The 20,412-nt window shown below is 35.3% G+C and overlaps 1 protein-coding gene across 2 annotated transcripts in view; it reads left to right on the top strand.

Moving 5' to 3' along the window:
- Positions 1-9,738: 9,738 nt before the first annotated feature.
- The window catches only part of LOC149565848 (ABC transporter B family member 19-like), a 73,380-nt gene continuing 62,706 nt past the window's right edge, over positions 9,739-20,412 (top strand). Inside the window, exons 1-9 of one of the 2 annotated variants that reach the window (XM_089819344.1) lie at positions 9,739-10,363; positions 10,525-10,579; positions 10,868-11,043; positions 12,173-12,373; positions 12,471-12,730; positions 13,149-13,474; positions 14,286-14,509; positions 14,659-15,038; positions 15,205-15,614. In XM_089819344.1, coding sequence (XP_089675470.1) covers positions 10,115-10,363; positions 10,525-10,579; positions 10,868-11,043; positions 12,173-12,373; positions 12,471-12,730; positions 13,149-13,474; positions 14,286-14,509; positions 14,659-15,038; positions 15,205-15,614 — 2,281 coding nt within the window. In that variant the 5' untranslated portion in view covers positions 9,739-10,114. The remainder of the gene's footprint in view (positions 10,364-10,524; positions 10,580-10,867; positions 11,044-12,172; positions 12,374-12,470; positions 12,731-13,148; positions 13,475-14,285; positions 14,510-14,658; positions 15,039-15,204; positions 15,615-20,412) is intronic. The other variant, XM_089819345.1, reaches the window with a different exon arrangement.

Raw genomic sequence — 20,412 nt, forward strand, 5'->3', positions numbered from 1 at the left:
CATGACAATTGACACAATCACAGATCCCCTTCTAGAGTTTGTTGTGAGAATCATTTCTCACAAGTTCTACCAATCCATTAGATTAAACAATGTACCATGTATTGCTGTGGATGTAGCCTACAAACTTGTGAAGAAAGATCATACATATGATTTGTCAGAACTAATGTTGTAGCAGATAAATGAGAACCTAGGAGCAATAAGAAGGTCAAAAGGAGCTCAAGGCAAGTTTGGTTTAGTCCTTGTTTGCATATTTTTCTATGTCATGGAAGAGTTTCCTTCAATTGGAAAGGTAAATTGGAACTCAAACAAATCTGCAATCACTCAAATCAATGAGTGCATTGAACAGATGGGTGACAACTTTGAAGCACAAATGACAAGCTACCTTGAGGATTTTAAGAAATCCATGAAGCAAAGGATTAGGATACTAGTTTCCCTAGTGGAAAAACATATCAATGACATATGCTTCCTGGTAGACATTGACTACACTTATATCCAAGCAACAATTCCAAGAGTGAGATGGCTAAGGCCATTAGGTTATGAATTAGACATGGATGAAGCATCAATAGCAATCATTGCATTGCTTGCAGAAGAGATTGATAAGGAGGCTCCTCACTTTGGAACATATGATATTGTACGTTCCAAGGTAGATATGGACCTAAAAACAACCTCCACCTTAAAGAAGAAGGATAAACTGATGAAGAAAATAAAGAATAAATTTGGTGTAGAAATTGAAGGGGCAACAGGTGCTGAAGAGGAAGAAGAAGAAGGTGAAAGTGAAGAAGAAAAACAAGGGCAAGGCCCTATGGAATTGACACAGGGATTAGGAGAAGATAAGGAGGAAGGTGTTGAGGAAGAAGAAGCCAAGGAAGCACCTACACAAGTTGAGGCAAAGAAAAGAAAGGCTAAAACTCAACCTCCAACCCAACCAAAAGAGAAAAAGAAGGCTACAAAAACAACTCAAGCCAAGCTAGCACCAGTAACAAGAGCTACCACAAGGGCCTCTACTCAAAAGACCAAGGAGCAAGCAAAAGAGAAGAAGAAGGTCACTGAAATGATTGGTGAAGTGCAAAAGAAAAGAAGAAAGTATGTTGCAAAGCCAGATTCTGATGATGAGGAGAGAACTAAATCAAAGGATATCAGTCAATTCAAAGTGGTATGCCATCCTCCCAAATCTGCCATAGATAAAATTTGTGAAAATATTAAGAATGCAGATTTGACTGATTTGAAAAGCCTTAAATTTAACAAGTAGAGAAGAACAAAACAAAATAGAGGAATCTGTATGTTCCATGATGGCTAAATTTAAGAACACACCTCTAGAGCTAGACAATACCATGCCTAGGGAGTTATATGAGATAGTTGAAAAAAAATGGCATTATTGTCTCAAAATGGAGAAGGAGATCAAAGAATCTACCTTAGCACAAGTGATGCCTGACCTGACAAGAGGTCAAATAAGTAAGGCTACTAAGGAACATGGTGGCAAATTTGCACCAAAATATAGAGCCTTCAGTATTTTGGAAAATAAAATTGAAGATGTAGTGAATAAGTCCACAAAATTGTGGAAGTCAATATACAAATTGACTGATGATAAAGGTGAAGAAGAGGGATAGGATAAGGATGTAAATAAGGCTAAAGCCAATGAGAAGGAAAAGGAAGCCAAAGCAGTAGGGGAGGAAAAGAAAACAAAAGAGAAGGAAAAAGAGGAGAAAGCAACAAAAAGAGAAGAAGAGAAGAAAGGAGAAGAGAAGAAAGAGGAAGAGGATAAGGAAAAAGGAGAGGAGGAAACACAAAAGGGAGAAGATATGACAACAATTGAGAAACAATAGCAAGAAGAACAAAGTGTGCAAGACACACAAATGCCACAACCTAGCCCTCCTTATGTGACCATCACACCTGCAGACACTATAATAATCAAGGATGTTCTTGACAATTCTACTCAAAACATCAACCCCCTAACTATAGAGGATCTCTCCAAGATCCTTCACCAATCAATGCTGCAAGCACAATTATGCACAAATCCAGTATTAGTAAGTGTGGATGAGTTGAAAAAGGTAGTAGTAGGACCAATAAAAGACAAGGTGAAACCAAAAGAACCATCTTCCATCTTTATAGCTACTAGTGGTCAACTCCTAATGCTTCCACCACCTTTTCCAACAGTTGATACATCTGCAATAATTGATACTACAATGCAGAAGCCAAGTGTAGAGGCTGAGAAACACACAGAGCAAACATGACAGATTGCTACATCTGATCCTATAATACAAAAAATAGGTACACCCCCACCAATTGTTGTCATAGATCAAGGGAAATCTGAAGAAGCCAAGGAGGACACATCAAAAGAAGAGGAGCAGGCCACAATACAAACACTGGTAGAGTTACCAAAAATAGGCACTCCTACAAAAACTCTTCAAAAGCCAAGCACTGATGCAATACCTTTGCAAATATTAACACCAGGCTTGAGCTCAAGCAAGGTGACCAGGGTACTTCACTCTGGAGACCCTGAGCTAGATGAAGAGATAGTAATACCTGCCTATGACTCAAAAACTATCACCATTGAGCAGATTACAAAGATGTAGGATGCATTAAATAGAAGGAGAACACGAGAAATACTTAGAAAGGAGTATAAGCACAAGCAAGCACTACTTGAGATAAAGGACATCTTTATGGATGCCTTTAGCTTGTAGTCACCAAATGAGTCAAAGCCTATACTAGAATAATTATCAGATATAGTTGACCAGGTGACAAGCGAAGATTAGGACACAAATGTCAAACTTATGGAGTGGTCTGAAAAGAAATTTTAGGGAAAGGTAAATGAGAAAATATCAAATGAAATAGCACTTGCATAGGTAGAATTGGCCAAGAAAATTGAAAAGGTCAAAACTGTACTTGAGAACATTTTCTCACTATACAAAAAGTTGTGTGATTTTTTCAATTTCACACAAGAGACAGGCCAGAGGATATTGAGCTTGGAGACAAATCTTAAGATTTCTAGCATGCAATTACCAAGAGATCCAACTCAAAGTGAGAAGCATTTTTCTTAATTGCTTCACACTCAAAAGGAGTTAGCTACACTTACAAGTGAAGAAGCCAATATTAAGGCCAAATTAATGTAGATTCAATCCTCCATAATCCCACATTTGGAGGTCCTCCATGAAGAGCAAGCCTATGTAGAGAATGTTCTCAAGAAAGATCCCAATTATCTTTCTACACTTGATGGGCTCGTCAATCTTGCTGCAAAGACTGTCATTCAGCATAAGTCACTTGAAATTGCTTTGAAAAACTAGGATGTAGCTCTAAAAATGATAATGGAGGTAAACAATACATTTTTGGCTAAATATGGTATTACTTCTTAGAACCCTTTGACATAAGTGTCAAAAAAGGGGGAGAAATAATAAGGAAGATATAACTAAGGGGCAGAATACTTAGCATTTTGATTACATTCTTTCACTCATTCTTTCGAAGAATAAAGGGGGAAAGATTGTAGATAGCCAAAAGACAAAATAGCTCAACACATAGGTACAGATTACAGAAACATGACAAATGCAACAAGTATCAGGTACATTCAACACAGAATTTTGGTTACAAGAATAGATAAGGCACAATCAGCTGAAGGGGAGTTATAAGGTATTTTGAATTTTTTTTGAAATTTTGTACATATGCAGAGCAGAATGATTAATGTACTCATAAGGTCAGATCAATAATGTTTAGTTAAGTGTTTTTGACACTCATGTCAAAGGGGGAGATTATTGGTCTCAGAATGGTTTTGACATTTGAGTGTCAACACAATTAACCACTTTCTACATAGAAGCTGAGTACACTACATATGTCGAGCTACAGTATGTGCTGAGCTAGAATTCCAACAAGTGCTGAGTGACTTCAGGTACCGAGCATTATACAAGTGCCAAGTCACAGTTGATGCCAAGCAAGTTAGAATGCTTCATGTGTCAAGTGAGCCAAAGTCATACATGTGTCGAGCAAGACAGAGTGCAATAGGTGCCAAGCAAAGTAGGATAGTATATGTGCCAAGCACCAATAATCTAATATGTGCCAAGTAACACAAAAATCAACATATGAGTTTGTGCCTTCACAAAGTTAGATGTAAACCATTTTTTGAGCCGACATAGAAGGATCTCAAAAGATAATAAGGATAAGAACGAATCTTTTTATTTCCTATGCAATCAACATGCAACCAATAAGAAAAATGGAGAAGGCATGCAACCAATGAGAAAAGTGCAAGGAATGAGCGGGAATTAAAGATTCAATATGGATCGTAGATCCATACCTAACCCTAAGTCTTCGTAATCTTTAAAAGGAGGATGAAAATCCCATTGTATGTGTGGATGAGAGTAGAGTATGGGTAAACTATAGAAAAATTCAGTGGGAAGTGTGAAAGACTTAGAGGAACAAAGCAACAATTGCACATCCAATTGATCAGAACAAAGCAAGGGATATGAATAGCTATCAAATCAATCAAGGACCACTTCAGAATGAGCAGATCAAGTACTTGAAATCAATAATTGAAGATTATAAGCAATCAAGTCAAAGATTTCTCATACTCTCTAGCAATTGTATTAGATAATGAAAATCCTATGATGATAGGTTAGCTTAACAGCTATTTTGTAATCCTTTGAAGAGGTGACTAAATCCTTTAATAGGGTGACACTTTATGTAAAGTGTTTTAAATCCTTTAACTAGGTCACTATTGACATAGTGTAAAACCTTTAATAGGGTAGGCATTTAACAGGGCATACCATCAGAAGTGGTCAAACAATTATTGCTGTAGTGATTTTGTGGGTATCATCCCCACCCCAATTTTACCTTCTTATTCCTGGAGGGTTTATGGGTTACCAAAATTCTGGTGTTATGTGTGTTGATGCATGTGTTTACTTTATGTTTATTTAATATGTTTACATGCATGAAGTTTACTTTTAGTTATTTGTTTTAAAGGATTTGAAAAGATGAAAGTGTGGTACTTCTAATTCACCGCCCCCTCTCAAAAGTACTCTTCCCATTTGAATACTCCAACATAACCAAGTAGAGTTGCATTGTGAAGATAAGGAAAGAGAAGTGCTAAGTGGATGAGTTGTTGTGGGGATCAACTAGAAGGGATCAGAAGGAAGAAAGAGGGTTGAAGGAGGAAAACGATTTAGAAACATAGAGATCTGAACAAACAAGGCAACGTTAAACTCAACATATCATTTTATTGTTGCATTGTAACCATTGTAGCATAAAATCTCTTAACCAAGTGGACCTAATAGTCTTATATGTAAATCTATTGTATGGTGACATCCTGTTGAATATTTTATAAGTCCTTTAGAGTAGGCCATTATTTAGATATTTCAAGGAGTGATAAGGTCTAGATGATCTTTGGTGAAAATTGTCGAACAATGTCACATTAACAATGTATTAGAAATAGGACATACTGAGAGAAGAGGGGAGGAGTGAAATTTTTGGGTTGCTAGTTTCCAAGTGATTTTTCTCTTTACAAAATTTCCATGTTAAATACTTGTGTCAAAATTGTGTGAATGTTTATAGCATGTTTATTTCATGATTACTGTTTATTGCTTCAACTCAGTATAAGCTAGAAAGTTTACTCTAATACTTGGTAGAGGAAGTTAAAATTTGTTTGAATGATTAAGTTGAATGTTAGATTTGGTTATCGAGTTAATGATATGAAAGGTTAAAGTGATTTTTTTTTTAGAAAAGTGTTTTAAGGCCTTTAGAATAACTAGTTATAATTGACTCGCCCTCCCCGCCCCCAACTCTCATTATCTAACACAATACATTCTCTAATATGAGTTGAGGTGGAGGGATGCCAGATCTCGTTGATCTCGTGCTTTAGAACACATGAGGGTCTCATCAATCAAGCTATGCCACTAGCATTTATTTTCTATGTTTTGTAGTAGTTGTATTTTTATTACTAATATCTTTATTACATTAACATAAAATATACAAGACTCATTTTATTAAATTTCCAACATGTTTTAGTGTCCAATGCTATTTCTAAAACTAATAACTCATTTTGTATATCAATGTTTGTTGAAAATATCTTTTAATCACTAGATCAGTTACACATGATTTATGTTTCTATGAGAATGAATGGTTTATTTTTGGGATAAATTTTAAGTGTGTATGCTCTCTCCTCATGTTTAAACATGATCTAGGATTTCAATAATACTTTGTAGCCCTTTTCTGATCCACAAAATAAAATTTATTATTGTCATACATAGCAAGTTAATCTTGAGAAATATAAACACTTAGACTTCGTCCCTTTTACAGGCTTGTAACTATCCCTACCTAATCATTTCATCACCTTGGAGGATGATCTAACCTATATATTTCAATAGGCATACAAATTGGGAAAGAAAAATATGCACCTAAAGGGGGATTTGTCAAGTTTGACACATTCTTAATGCCTTTTTTTGGTAAGGTATAAAGATACATTTAAATTGACATGCCTATTGACAAATTATTGTAGATGGAAACAAGATACATAGAAACACCTAAAGTAAAGTTGAGATTTTTTGTGATATTTAAATAATCATAATAAATAGAAACACATTCAAACATAAAATAATAATACACTATTACAAAAGTATATGTAGGGAAAACTATTTTAGAAACTCCACTCTAAAGTAAATCAATGCATTTTCAGTAAACCATTACAACATGCTAGTAGAAAAAACATTCATAAGAGTATCACCAAGTAAATATTTTACAAAATTCTTATTGCTTAATATTATCTACAAAACTCTGCTCATAACCTCAATCTCTAAGGTCTGATATATGGAGAATTAAAAACAAAAAACCACCCAATGATGAAATAAAAATACTATTTGCCCCCTTGTGCTCTCTAATGATCTCTATCATCCTAATGATGGATCAAAAAGTGTGATCCAAAATATTGATGCACAAATAAACAACACAAATCAATAAAAAAAACTATTGTCTTATCATCAAATGGTAATTTGAACCTATGAGATAAAACCACCTAAGAAGTGATGCTCAAATTATATTCTAATGAGAAATGTCCTATTAAATGTCTCATAACACAAACATCATAAGTTGTGATGTTTCATAACATACATCACAAGTTATGATGTTAACCACATGGCATTATTAGGTAGTTTGATCACATGACCCACATACTGTTGTGGAAACATAAGAGTTTTGTAAAAAAGATGATTGCAAGAAAAGTGAAACTAGAAAGTTGATGGAAAATATCTATAGGAAACTTCCATATCCCCTTCAAATGAGTTTGAAATACACAATTATAGTGGAATTTAATGGAGTCGATGGACACCTCGTCTCTTAACAAGAAAAAATGTGTCATTCTTTAATATGCATCCTTCATCTACTATGTTGGTCATTATAATTTTTTTGGGAGGCATTTATTAATTTTTAGCACCTTTTATTTGGATTCTTAAACCCATTAAGCTTGAGGCTAAGCCCTTTATTAGAGGTTTCCACCTCCTCATTAACGCATGAAATGTTATTTATCTCGTTCTTCATTAGAGGTTCAAGCCCATTTATGAACTATTATTGTGGTCAAGGGTTTTAAAATATTTAGGAGCTCTTGAAACATGCAACTCCTCTCTCTTGGGACTTGAAGTAATACATGACTTGTTAGGTATTCCTAGGGTTCTCAAAATTAGTTAAATCTCCAACCTAACTCTTTGTTACAGCTTCCTACCCCATTTAGAACTTCCAAAATTATTAAGAACTTTGCACAATAAACACTTAGCGGTTATCATAGTTCTTGGAATGACCCAAGCCTCTAACTTGGTTCCCAAGCAAGCCTTGACCCTTGACCACTCAAAATTCTACTATTTTTCATTCAATTTTCACAAAACAAAAAACCACAAGTATCCATCAAGCCCCTCTTCCAATGATGCCTTGAATTTTACCAACTTTAAATCTAAATATTCTCTTGAATCAAATCACCAAAACCAATAAAAATACATAAAAGATTAAAAAAAACAAAAAGAAAACTTGATTTTATTTTGGTTGATGTTGGATTGCTTGTAGACTTAAATGGTCCTGCATCAAGTTGGTCAATATATGCAACTTTCCTTTACAATCTAGTTATGCATGCAATAATATTTTCTATTTCTCATGCAAACTTTTGAAGGCTAGAACATTTGATTCAGTGGGCTTATTGGACCCCTTTAAAAAAATTGAAGCAATTGAATAGATCTACACAAAATACACCACCCTATAGACAACACCAAACAATTGAAAATATTTATTTTAGCCAAAAAAACTGCAATATATAAATTAAGTCTTTTTGTTTTACATCCAAAAATCACACTTTCATAATCTTAACAATAAGAACAAGGTTGAGAAACTATTCCCAATAAAATGATGATATGCAAATGCTAGCTCATAGTAAATGAATACACATTGAATGTCTTGAAACAATGCAACCAATTATGCAAAATATGTATCAATACTCTTTTAAGAAATGAAATAAATAAGAATAGTTAAATTTTAAATTTAGAACTTCTAAAATCTAGACATCAATTCTACATAGTCATGTCATAAGATTGTTTTAAACATTAAAATGACAATCCTAAAATAGAGAAAAAGTGTGTACAAATGAATGCATAAATATATAATATTTAATTAAACATAAGAATATGTACTATTATGTATACAATCAACTTAAACATATAAAAATAAATACTAATCACAAATTTAAAAATTGAACTCAACTAAGAAAACGAATGACAAATTAAAAAAAAAATGAATTAATAGAAAGGGATGGCAAATTAGAAAATTGAACTAACTTTACGTAAAGTACATTATTTATAAAGATATAATTGCTGTAAAATATTCTACTTATTAAGCATTAAAGTAAGTGAAAATTGACATAAATATATAAGTTTCATCATCATTATCATTATTATACAAATAGATTCATGGTTCCACCCGTTTCCCTCCACTAATATAATTTACCCTTATATGAAGAGAACATAACGTCATCATTGCATCCAACGGTAAATTTTAAAAGTGAATTATAGTTTACGACAGAACATAATTATAATTAAGATTGAGGAGAGGGAGATGTTTATACGGTCAACTCCATGTTCAGTTTAACTCTATTATTTGATTGAATAATAAAATGTAGTGGGGAATCATTCTCATCTGTACATCATTCTGCGTTTTAATAATTTTAGAACCGAAATCTCTCCATTGGTTTTGAACGTCGTCTTCATACATCATTCACAATAATAATTATAATACAATACTGGGAATCTAATAAGGAGTTGAAAATTTCAACACCAACAAACACTTTAAGACAGACAGTGTGGCCAAAATGGAGGCAAAAATAAATGACGTCTTTAATGTGTTGGCGAGAAATTTCATATTTCGTTAAGGTTGTTGCTTGTAGCCAAGTTTCTTTTCTGATCACAAAAGACGCGCTGGAATTTCAATAGAACGAATGATCAGAATCGGACAAAAAAAGAAAGATACTCGATAAAAATTTACTGTTTGCACAGCGAAATTTAAAATGCCAGCTTGTAGCTTGGCCATTGGCAGCTTGGCTGATGGAGGTTAGTTATTCGTGGAATTTGAAAGACAAGTATTATAAGTTCTGTAGGCAATTTAGTGAACAGCGGTCTGTTATGAATACAAACTGAGACCTTGTGAGTTCTTGTCAGTTTATTATGAATCATATACGAGTTAGAATTATACTTTGACAGCTTAATTTAAGAAGCTTGGTCTTTTCTGCAATCTGACATCTTATGAATATGCTCTGAACTTAGCAAAACAAGATCATCATTTTGTGTAATGCAAAAGTTTGTGTACTCAATCTCAATCTTTCATGAAAGGCAAAGTCAAACCTTGGCAGCTTAACCAAACGAGGTGGATCATTGGTGCAACTGTCTTTGTTGTTTGCTATTTTTTTATCATCAATATGTAGAGTGATCCGTCATCAGTATGAAAAAGAGTTGCAGAAGATGAAAAAGCTTGTGAATTCATTCTCAAACTGAGAAAAACAGAATCAGAGCTTACCAGCTTAGCCAAGGAAAGTGGATCATTGAGCGGGGTTGGGAAACTTGTGGGTTTGTTTTGAAAAATAATTGACGTGCACGAGGAGAGGACAGGTACAATGGGGGAAAAAGACACAGAGATGGTTGAGGAAGATGGAAGTGAAAGTTCAGAGATTCAAGGAATTTCGTTTATAAAACTTTTATTTTTTGCAGATGCATATGACTATATACTCATGATTATCGGAACTGTTGCAGCTGTGATTCATGGTTTTATTTGGCCAGCTTTCTTTGTCTTGTTGGGAGATATAGTCAATGCCTTTGGAACAAATCAGGAGGATCCTTCTGAGATGGCCAAGATGGTTACTAAGGCATGAAATGGACTCTCTTGAATGAGATTTTCTTTTGAGTAGTTCTATTCTTTTTACTTATGAAATTTCAAATTTCATATCTGAATTAGTCTTAATTTCAATTATTCTTCACATTCAGATGAATCGTAATGCCCCATGTTCTTTTGTCTGCTCTGTTACAGTTCAGTATATACCTTGTTTGTGTGGGAGCCATATCTTTTATAACCTCTTGGGCTGGTAAGATTTTTTGTTGCGAGGCTTGTTAATGAAGACAAATAGATAATACCTAAAATAGGTAAATTGAAATGTAAAGGTACAACTATCTTATGATTACACAAGAGGAACACTCAATGCAACTAAATGAAGTATGAAAAAAAACGTAGAAAGTACACAAACATAACATTGAGAATATGCAGCTAGATGTATTAGGAGGTGCAAAACAGAAAGCAAATGACTTTTAATATTATTTAGACCGATTTGGTCTGAACAATTATGTTCATGTCATGGTAATATTGAAAATTACAGAAGTAGGATGCTGGATGCATACTGGGGAGCGACAGGCTGCAAAAGCCAGGTACCGGTATTTGGAAGCCATATTGAGCCGCGATGTGGGCTTCTATGATATGGATGTTAGGACTGGAAAAATAGTACATAGCATTTCTGCAGATACGCTCCTCTTCCAAGAGGCCGTCAGTGAGAAGGTCAGTGTAATGACTCTTTCCTTTTCTCCTTTTACTTGTATCCTTTCATGTGAGGTTGAGGCCATCGGTGAGGGTGGTCAGTGTTTTTTCTCATTCTACTAGGTTATCTTTTCCACCAAAATCCATGCAGACTTCTAGGTTATCTTTCAGTTTTGCTCAATGTCTCCTATGAAGGTTTTAGTGGTCTCAAATACAAGATCATCTATCCTGCAAAAATCTCCCGGGCCTGGAATCTCATATGAAATTGTGCAAATGATTTCTAATATCTTAGTGTGCAATCAGGGTAGTAACTGTCTTGTTAAACTCAATATTCCCACAAGTTTTCGGTATTTTGGTACAAGCCTATTGAGAATTTGTTTTAAGCTCAGTTGTGTGCTACTACCAAGTACTATTGTGTAGGACTTCTGCCAAAGTCTCTTTTCCGTCTCATTCTTTTGGCGCGGTATAATTACGAATAGGTTTTGCGGGCACACGCAAATATTCTGCTAAAGTCCCTTCGTATCTAATCCTTCCGCTTTTGCATCAATAAAAATGGGTTTTGTGGACATTAGCGCCAGAATTCTGGTAAAGTTAAATCTTGTGTCCTACCAAAATCAACTGCCTTGCCAGGATATTTATTTAGCCAAAGTCGTCTCCATTTATATCCTTCCTATTCAACTTCGTCCCCTCTGCCTTAGCTATCTGTCTTGTTCAAGTCACATGGTTGTACAATATTGTTCGACAATTGTACATGTTCTCCTAGTATATAGATGGATTGGCAAAAGCTCAGTTTATTTTCAAGCTTGGCTGAAAAATCAAGGGATAGAAGATTTGCTCAACAAATACAGGGTGGAAGTGAAAATCATTTTTGTTCCAGGGGTCCTTGTTGGCTAGGCTGTGACATAAATCATTTTTTAATGTTGTTTAGTTAAGTTTATTAAAGAGCACTCTTTCCTGCCCACATAAACAGACGCATTTATGGAGACTACGATGCTAACTAGAAATATGGTCAGGAAATAGTAATGCCCATGTTATTTTCCTGGTCTGTCTGTTGCTGAAATTGAGTGACGCGGTGAAGAGCATGCAACTCTATTGCAGTTGCAAGCAAATCATAATAGCAAGTTCTGATTGGTAGTAGTGTTGCATGCAGGTTAGTGTGTTTATTCAGTACTTGGCAACTTTTGTCGGAAGTTTTGTGGTTGGATTTTATTCGGTGTGGAGAGTGGCTGCTGTGACCATTGCTGTGCTGCCACTCATGGTGCTTGCTGGAATAATGTACTCTTATTCTATCCAAGGGTTAACTTCCAAGAGTCAAAAAGCATATGAAGATGCAGGAGTCATTGCAGAAGAGGTACATATCTTAATGAATTTCCTTGTATATATTATTGCATAAAATTTAAGAGACTGAATTGTTTAAGAATGGCATGTATGCATATTATGTGTTACAGGTGATTGGACAGGTAAGAACAGTGTATTCATTTGTAGGTGAGAGGAGAGCCATTGATTCCTATTCGAATGCCTTGGAGGCAGGTCTTAAATTTGGCCACAAAAGTGGGCTTGCTAAAGGAGTAGGCATGGGAGTGACCTATGGCATTATGTTCTGTGCTTGGTCTCTGGTTCTCTGGTACGCAGGGGTACTGGTCAGAAACCACAAAGCCCATGGTGGAAAATGTGTCACTGCAATTTTTGCTGTTATGATGGGTGGAATGTAAGGTTTCTTGACTAGAAAACTGTTCTTTCTCAAATGAAGCAGTTCAGGTACATGTTGACAAGTCTAATATAGTGATATTGCTACCAAGATTCAACTGTGTAGTGATATTGACAAGTTTAACCATGGAGGAAACTCTGTAGTTAAGCATGCTCAAGCTGGAGTAGTACTGGGATGGGTGACCTCCCGGGAAGTCCCGGTGCTTCACCTCTGTGAGAATCACCTAGATCTAAGGAGTGCTAAGCTCTCTGTTTATTCTCATGAGAGATGGGTTCATGTGAACCACTACTCATGAAACATAGTCAATGAGTTTGACTTTAAAAACTACAAAGTTGAATCCTGATAGCAATATCACAATTTGACTTGCTGTGGAAAATATCTCCTACTTATCAAGTCTAATATAGTCATTAATGTACAGGTCATTGGGAAATTGTTTATCCAACTTAAGTACGTTTAGCAAGGGGAAGGTGGCTGGGGCAAAGATAATTGATATGATTAAAACCAGCAAAATATCAAAAAATTCCATTAATAGTTGCACTGACGGCTTGAAACTTGCTGAAGTCAGGGGTGAGATCCAGATTCAGAATGTGGACTTCAGCTATCCTACCAGACCTAATATTATGGTTCTGAAAAACTTCAGTCTCCAAATACCCGTGGGTGAGACAGTAGCTCTAGTTGGTAGCAGTGGATCTGGTAAAAGTACCGTTGTCTCCCTCATAGAGCGTTTCTATGATCCTGTAGCAGGTATTTGTTCTTTTATCTTCAATTGGATTAGAATTCATGACCACTCAGAACCAGATAAGACTGAAACATTCCATAAACTAATGCAGTAAAGCTTGCTCAACTGGCACAGCCATGAGGTCACTGCTAAATAGGCAGGTGTCCTATTGACGACCTCTTCTTTAATGCCTGTAAATGAAATTTTGCATAGAATAATTAGGATAAGGTCTCAGAGATTCAACAAAACATTATTTGTACTATTGATGGTTTAAGAATGTACGAAGTTTTGTATAGAGTTTGAGAGCAGAAACAATTCTATAGGTTAAAGTTTCTTTTGGACAAAATCTTTATAACCTGTAAGTCTTGCTAGGTCCAAAAAGCTCCCACATAGTTCTCCAGGCAGTACTAGAATAATTCAATAACCTTCTCATCCACAACTATTGATTGCACAGCCTTTTATTTCATTAACACTTACTCTGCCTAGTAAAGAATAGAGTATTATCAACTGTAAGACTGTTACAATCACAGCTTTGGACCCAATAATATTTAGAACATTAGCATGTCATTGAATAAGCGTGACAAATCAACCAAAACAGATTATACAAGTATGACTCAAAGACGATAAAGATTAATTTAATATATTAGATCTGCTCAGCATAACTAGAGACAGCTACAGAGTTGCACATTGCTGTCTTATAAGCTTGATTGTATTATACTTTCTTGAAAATCTACTCCTTAAAGAGTTCTCCATTACTGTTATCCTGTTTCATCGAGTCATCTGGTCAATAGGGAACATTTCTTTTTATATCGAATTCAATTTCTTTGTTTTGCTTAGGGAAAGTGCTACTGGATGGGCATGACTTGAAAACTCTTCACATAAAATGGCTACGAGATCAAATTGGGCTTGTCAGTCAGGAGCCCGTACTCTTTGCTACAACCATACTTGACAACATTTTATATGGAAACAATTTGGCTACTCTAGAGCAGGTCACAGAGGCTGCCAAGGCTGCAAATGCACACAATTTTATTAGTGAACTGCCAGATGGTTACCACACTCAGGTTTGGTAGCTATAGTACATTTAATAGTTATAAAAGCTTTCTTAAAATTAGATGGTAAAATTGACATTGTCTCAACTACCAATGATTACTCTTTCTTGTTTGATGTAATGCTTCCTATAACCAGAATGTGTCTATTTTGAATTTCACAGACAGGTGAGAGAGGTGTCCAGCTTTCTGGGGGTCAAAAGCAGAGAGTAGCCATTGCAAGAGCCATGCTCAAGAATCCAAAGATTCTACTGTTAGATGAAGCCACAAGTGCATTGGACTCGTCTTCAGAGCACATAGTACAGGAGGCATTGGATTTTCTTATGATGGGAAGGTCTACTATTGTAATAGCTCACCGCCTATCCACTATCAGGAATGTAAACACAATTGCAGTTGTACAGGAAGGGAGGATAGTAGAAATAGGAAATCACCAAGAACTGATCACCAAAGGAGAGGTCGGTAATTATGCTTCACTTGTGAGGTTGCAAGAATTGGCAATGGTTAAGGATGGAATGATAGTCAGTCCAAAAGAAGACAAGTTAAGGTATTTTTCTGTCCTGCTTTTGTGAATAACATATTGGTGAATACAGACAGATTATTTAGTTGCTGTTTTTATTCTTTTATATGAATATCTATTGAACAATTTTACATAGCGACCCCTTTGTATTGCAATATGTACTGAACAATTTTTACTAAATAACCTAATGCAGAATCTCTACACCTGATTCAGTAAATGGTAGTGAAAGGCTCAGCAATGTGGCTTCTAAAGAAATTATAACCAGAGATTTAACTTCAGATGAGATTGACTATCAATCTCCGGGATCAAATTTCTACAGGTTGTGGAAAATTAGCTTATCTGAATGGAAATATGCTATTCCTGGTTTTATGGGATCTGTGTTGTCTGGATTTCTGGTTCCAGTCTTTTCCATGATGATCAGCCAAATTGTCAGATTATACTACTACTCCGACTATGATTTGATGGGAAGGAAAATTGCAATGTATGCCTTGATCTTTGCTGGGGTAGGGATAGCTTCATTTGGCATCCATATTATGCAGCATTATTTCCTGGGAGTCATGGGAGAGAATCTAACAAAATGGGTCCGTATCCAAATGTTTCAAGGTTAGAATATCTAAAATAGGCAAGCTTGTTTGTTTGGGTACTAATTTTTTTAATCAAGTTTAAACCTAATGATGTTATCAAATCACCCTTAATCATCATCGATGGGAAGAAAGATCAAAACATAAAATCATAGATAATTAGGAAGATGATGGAGATGTACAAATTCTTTTCTCTTGCACCTCCTCAAAATATTATCATTTATAGGACACAATTACACAAACAAAGTTATAAAGACAGATGATGCAGATATATTTTCTATGCACCTTGAATGCCATTTCATTAACTAAAAATTGCTTGCAGGCCTTTAAAACAATAATAGCTATGCATGGGCATGACTCTTAATTAAGTTTTAGTTTCATTTGTAATTCAGAACCTTTGACCATAAACGACACTGATTTTTTTCAATCTGTTGACCAAAAAAAGGTGATACACCTTTAAACCCCACCATCTTAACCTCCTCCTCGGTGAAAATAGGCCCACGCCAATATTATATGATTGGAAAATAAGCACAGACCAGCCAGATGCTTGCTTTATATTTGGTAGGATAGAACCTGGTGCAGCAGTGAAGCACAATACTGTACCTTGATATCAGTCTGGCTCTATTTAACCTCTACATTACATGGAGATCCATGCACAAGTATGGATACAATCTTCCAGCAAAACATAAAACGAAAACAAGTATTTTAGCAAATTTTTTTGAATAGAAAGCAAATTAAGAGTAGTTAGAATTAAGTCTCAGACCATAGGTCAAACCCAAAAATATTATAGATTTTCTTGTCTATTAAAAATGTCAATCACACAAGAGTGCCATGTCTTCCACCCTAAATAAAGCTCCAATTCATCCAAAATCTCTCTCTAAAGCACTACCACACTTATAACAATAGCAGTGGACAAAGTAAGATTGCGCTCAGTCTTGAGTGATATGGCATTTTTGTTAACTGAAGTGCTTGTACCTGGAATCTCTGAATGACTACTAACCAGTTATATGCTACCAGTTGTAGTCTGTCGAGCTCCATTGCATCAACCTTCATATGAGAGTCCTAAATTAGATTTGAAATTAGTATCTTCTCTCCTCCAAATTTTCTCAAATCTAATTCTGATATCCATGTGGCCCCCTCCGGTGTTTTCCCTTCCGTTTTAGCAAATGTTGTTTGTATCTAATGTGCCTTCTCTTAATAACCTCCTCATTTAAGACTTACTTTATCTCTTCTGGTTTAGTTTTTTAATATATGCATCTTCCAGAACACGGGGTTTTCACCTACATCTGTGACATCAACCTATTAGTATGCAACATTTAATATAGGAGATATGTCACATTTTCAACTCCTCCGAGTATAATGCAAGCTGAGATAATCATCCCCAACATGGTCCAAACTTCTTGAACTTCAATATGTTTAAACTTTAAAGTCCCTTTAGGAAACATTTTCTAATTCAGAATATGGCTAGGTCTCCTACTTTAAATTACTTCTGCCTTTTATATCAATCAGCGTCTTTTTTATGCTTCAGATTGCTGTGTTCCCAATTTGTTTTACATTCGCATATAATTTCTGCATTTGTTATGCATATTCTTCTGCATCATCACTATATGTATATGAAATGGCATAAACCACGAGTGAATTGTTGCATGCAAACTCTTCCTAAGGTTATCCATGGGTCCACTGTTTTGCTCTTCTACTGCTAATTTTTCTTTTTTGACTAATAATAACCTTTTTAGCTCCCACTGTGCAGCTTCCTGATCAACTGCTACCTCAATAAGCTTACTGATATACACAATTGCTTCCTCTCACACAAAACACCATCAAGATGAAGGATATCCAAATGTGAAGTCCTATTAAATGCTTCTGGACATTTACAAACTGCCCAAACCCCTCCAAATTGTTTGTCCTTCATTTAGTTGCTTCATATTTGCAAACTAGTAAACCTGATTAATTTTTTGGTAAGCAATGCTTGTAGCATCTGCAAAACTATTGTACTTTCCAGCTTTGTGCTTCAATGCAAAGGTGTAGTCCTGCAAAACTTCAACCTGATGAGCATGCCTATGACTGAACTTAGGTTTTGAATTGCTAAATTTAAATATTAATGATGGGTATACAAACCAAATTATTTTGGTCAGAGATAAGTCTTCAGTAATTTTAATGCTTGGACAATCACAAAATTTTTGGTCATACATTGAGCACGTATTTCTTGCATCACTCAACTTCTCACTTATATAAGAAGCTATATGTCCTTGGCTCTAAATAGCCCCTATCACAACTCTAATAGCATCACAATCTACTTCAACGGATTTGCTAAAATCTGGTAAAGTCAACTAGGTGCCTGTGTAAGTTTCTTTTTCAATAGCTCAAAGCTAGCTTGTTCTTTGTGCGCCAACCTAAAACTTTCTCACTTTATAAAATCTGCAAGAGTGACAATTTTCCAATTCAGTCTCCTTAAGAACTTTCTAAAACAGTGCATGAACCCATTAAAGCTTCATATCTGTCATGCTTTCTGTAGTAGGTCACTAAAATATACCCTCATCTTATCAGTATCAATATCCTATTTTCTGGAATTGCAAAACCCAACCGAGCCTTATCTTCCAACTGAAACCTAACTCCTTAGATCTACAATGTATTTTCTCTCTCTTTAATTTTTATTAACAAAATGTTATTTTGCCAATTGTGATCAGCTTTGGCTTCTACCGGCCATCCTCTTAGTGCATCATCGAGATATCTCTCAATTGGAATGATTATAGAATTCAATAAAAAATGTTGTCCTGATTATTGCCTTTTGTGCCATTAAGACTCCCAAAAATTTGATCCCATCAGGTTTCTTCCTATCTAATCGGAATGTTGGTGGCCAAAGGATTGATTTTCCCAAGCATTTCCATGTGTCCTCTAGCAATACATTCTCTCCAGACCCTTAGTCCACAATTTTTTTGTTGAGACATTTTCCCAAAATTTTCATATGTACAATAGTCAGTTTCTTTCCTATGCTTGCTTCTAGTAGATTTGGACAGTAGCTTGTACACCATATGGTGGTGGTTCTATTATTGGATCCGTTCTCTTTTCCTTTGGCATTTTGGTCATTTTAAACAGTTCTAGTGATTTCCACTCTTACTGTAAGATTTAAAAGATCTTCAATTCTATCCCAACTGTGGTTTGTAGCATTTCTCTTAAAATATTTTTATCAGATTCAAACTACGTATGTGTGCTTTCTTTTTCATTTGAACTCATTTATTCCTTTGCCATGACATAGTCTACCTCTGCTTTTGCTTCTTGAAGCCTTTCTTTCTTCATCTCAGGTTTGGAAATATGTCTCTTTTTCTTGTGTTCAGGTGATGGCCGAAATTGTCCCATCCTCTTTTTCTACATCAATCATATTAATATTGCCTTTTTCTTTAACGGTCACTATCTTCAGGATGGTTTGGTTTGCACCATTTGCGTAGAATCCCTACCTTGTTCTAGTTGCTTCGGCACTTTATAGCGAAGTTCCCCACTCATTGAATTGACAAAATTGAATCATGGTTGTCCTTTTTCATAAGATTGGATCTGGCCTCTTGTCACATTGTTGTTGTTTAATCTATTATTATTTCGTCTTCTATTTTGATATCTGTCTGGTGATGCACTTTTATTGTTTTATTTTGTTTCTTTGGTGGTGCATTAGGTGGGCTATATTGTTCACCTTGTGTGAAGAGCATTTTTGCACTTTTTGTTTCTTTTTCTTTTTTTCTTAGAATGTCAAAGAGCTTGGCAAATGTCCTAGAATTATTTCTTTGGATAGATTGTTTTAATAAGATCCTCATTCACTCAATAAGTGCACCATAGCTCCTTATTTTCCTTGGTAGCTTCTTTCTTGGCCTTCAATTCTTTCATCCTTAGCATATCCTTCTTTGTTTCCTAGATAGTTTTAGATTCATTATCACTACTATCTTTAGTACTGTCATCTTGTTCTATATCCCTCTTCCCTAAAGAGAATGTTTTATCATTTCTTTCTACCCATTGCTCAATGATAAGCACTAGAAAGTAAGGTGGGTGACACTATGTTCAGCTTCTTCCTTTGTGAAATAAGAAACCCTTAAATCACCCACCTCTTCCTTAGGCCATTGATTGTTTGATTTACCAATTTCACCAAAAGTTCCTTGGGCTTACAATTGTTAGCTCTCACATTTTCATGTTTTTATTTCTGTGTATTAAATTTTTTGGTTACAATCTCATTGTCATCCTATAAGAGTTCAAATACTTTTTAAATTAAGTTCCACATGGCTTTGGAGTTTGCCACAAGATCTACGTATTAGTCTATTGCTATACTCCTTAAGATTGCTAGAAACAATCTTAACCAATAGCCTACATCATCTTGACCATTTGCTATCCATATTGTATCACACTTCTTACAATGTCATACAAAATCCTATGATTCATTCCCTAAGAACTTTGGGGGTTTATGCCTCCACATTCAACCTTTCAAATGGAGTCAACTTTTTTTCTCAATGCAACCTTCATGCTAGGAACCTAGTAAGAGAGTTTTGATTTAAACTTCTATTGCTTCTCTTGCACTCTCAGCCATGCGAAACTTATTTACTTTCCTTTCTCAAAATTCTGAATGCTTGAGTTGCCTTTGAAATCTTTCTTGTGTTCTCTTTGTCTTGAACTTTATGACTCAAATCCTTTGACTATTGACTCTTCCATAAGTAATAGTTCTTCAGTACATGCCTGTTAATGGGCAGATCTGGGTTCATCCAGTAGCTGAAAATAAAGTTGACATTAGATGGAGTTAACCTGAGGAAGGATGGCTAAATAAACTTTGATGAAGCCTCAAAATG

This window comes from Cupressus sempervirens, chromosome 3 (assembly GCF_028749045.1).
Source record: "Cupressus sempervirens isolate cs-2001-9-10 chromosome 3, ASM2874904v1, whole genome shotgun sequence".
Taxonomy (NCBI): Eukaryota; Viridiplantae; Streptophyta; class Pinopsida; order Cupressales; family Cupressaceae; genus Cupressus; species Cupressus sempervirens.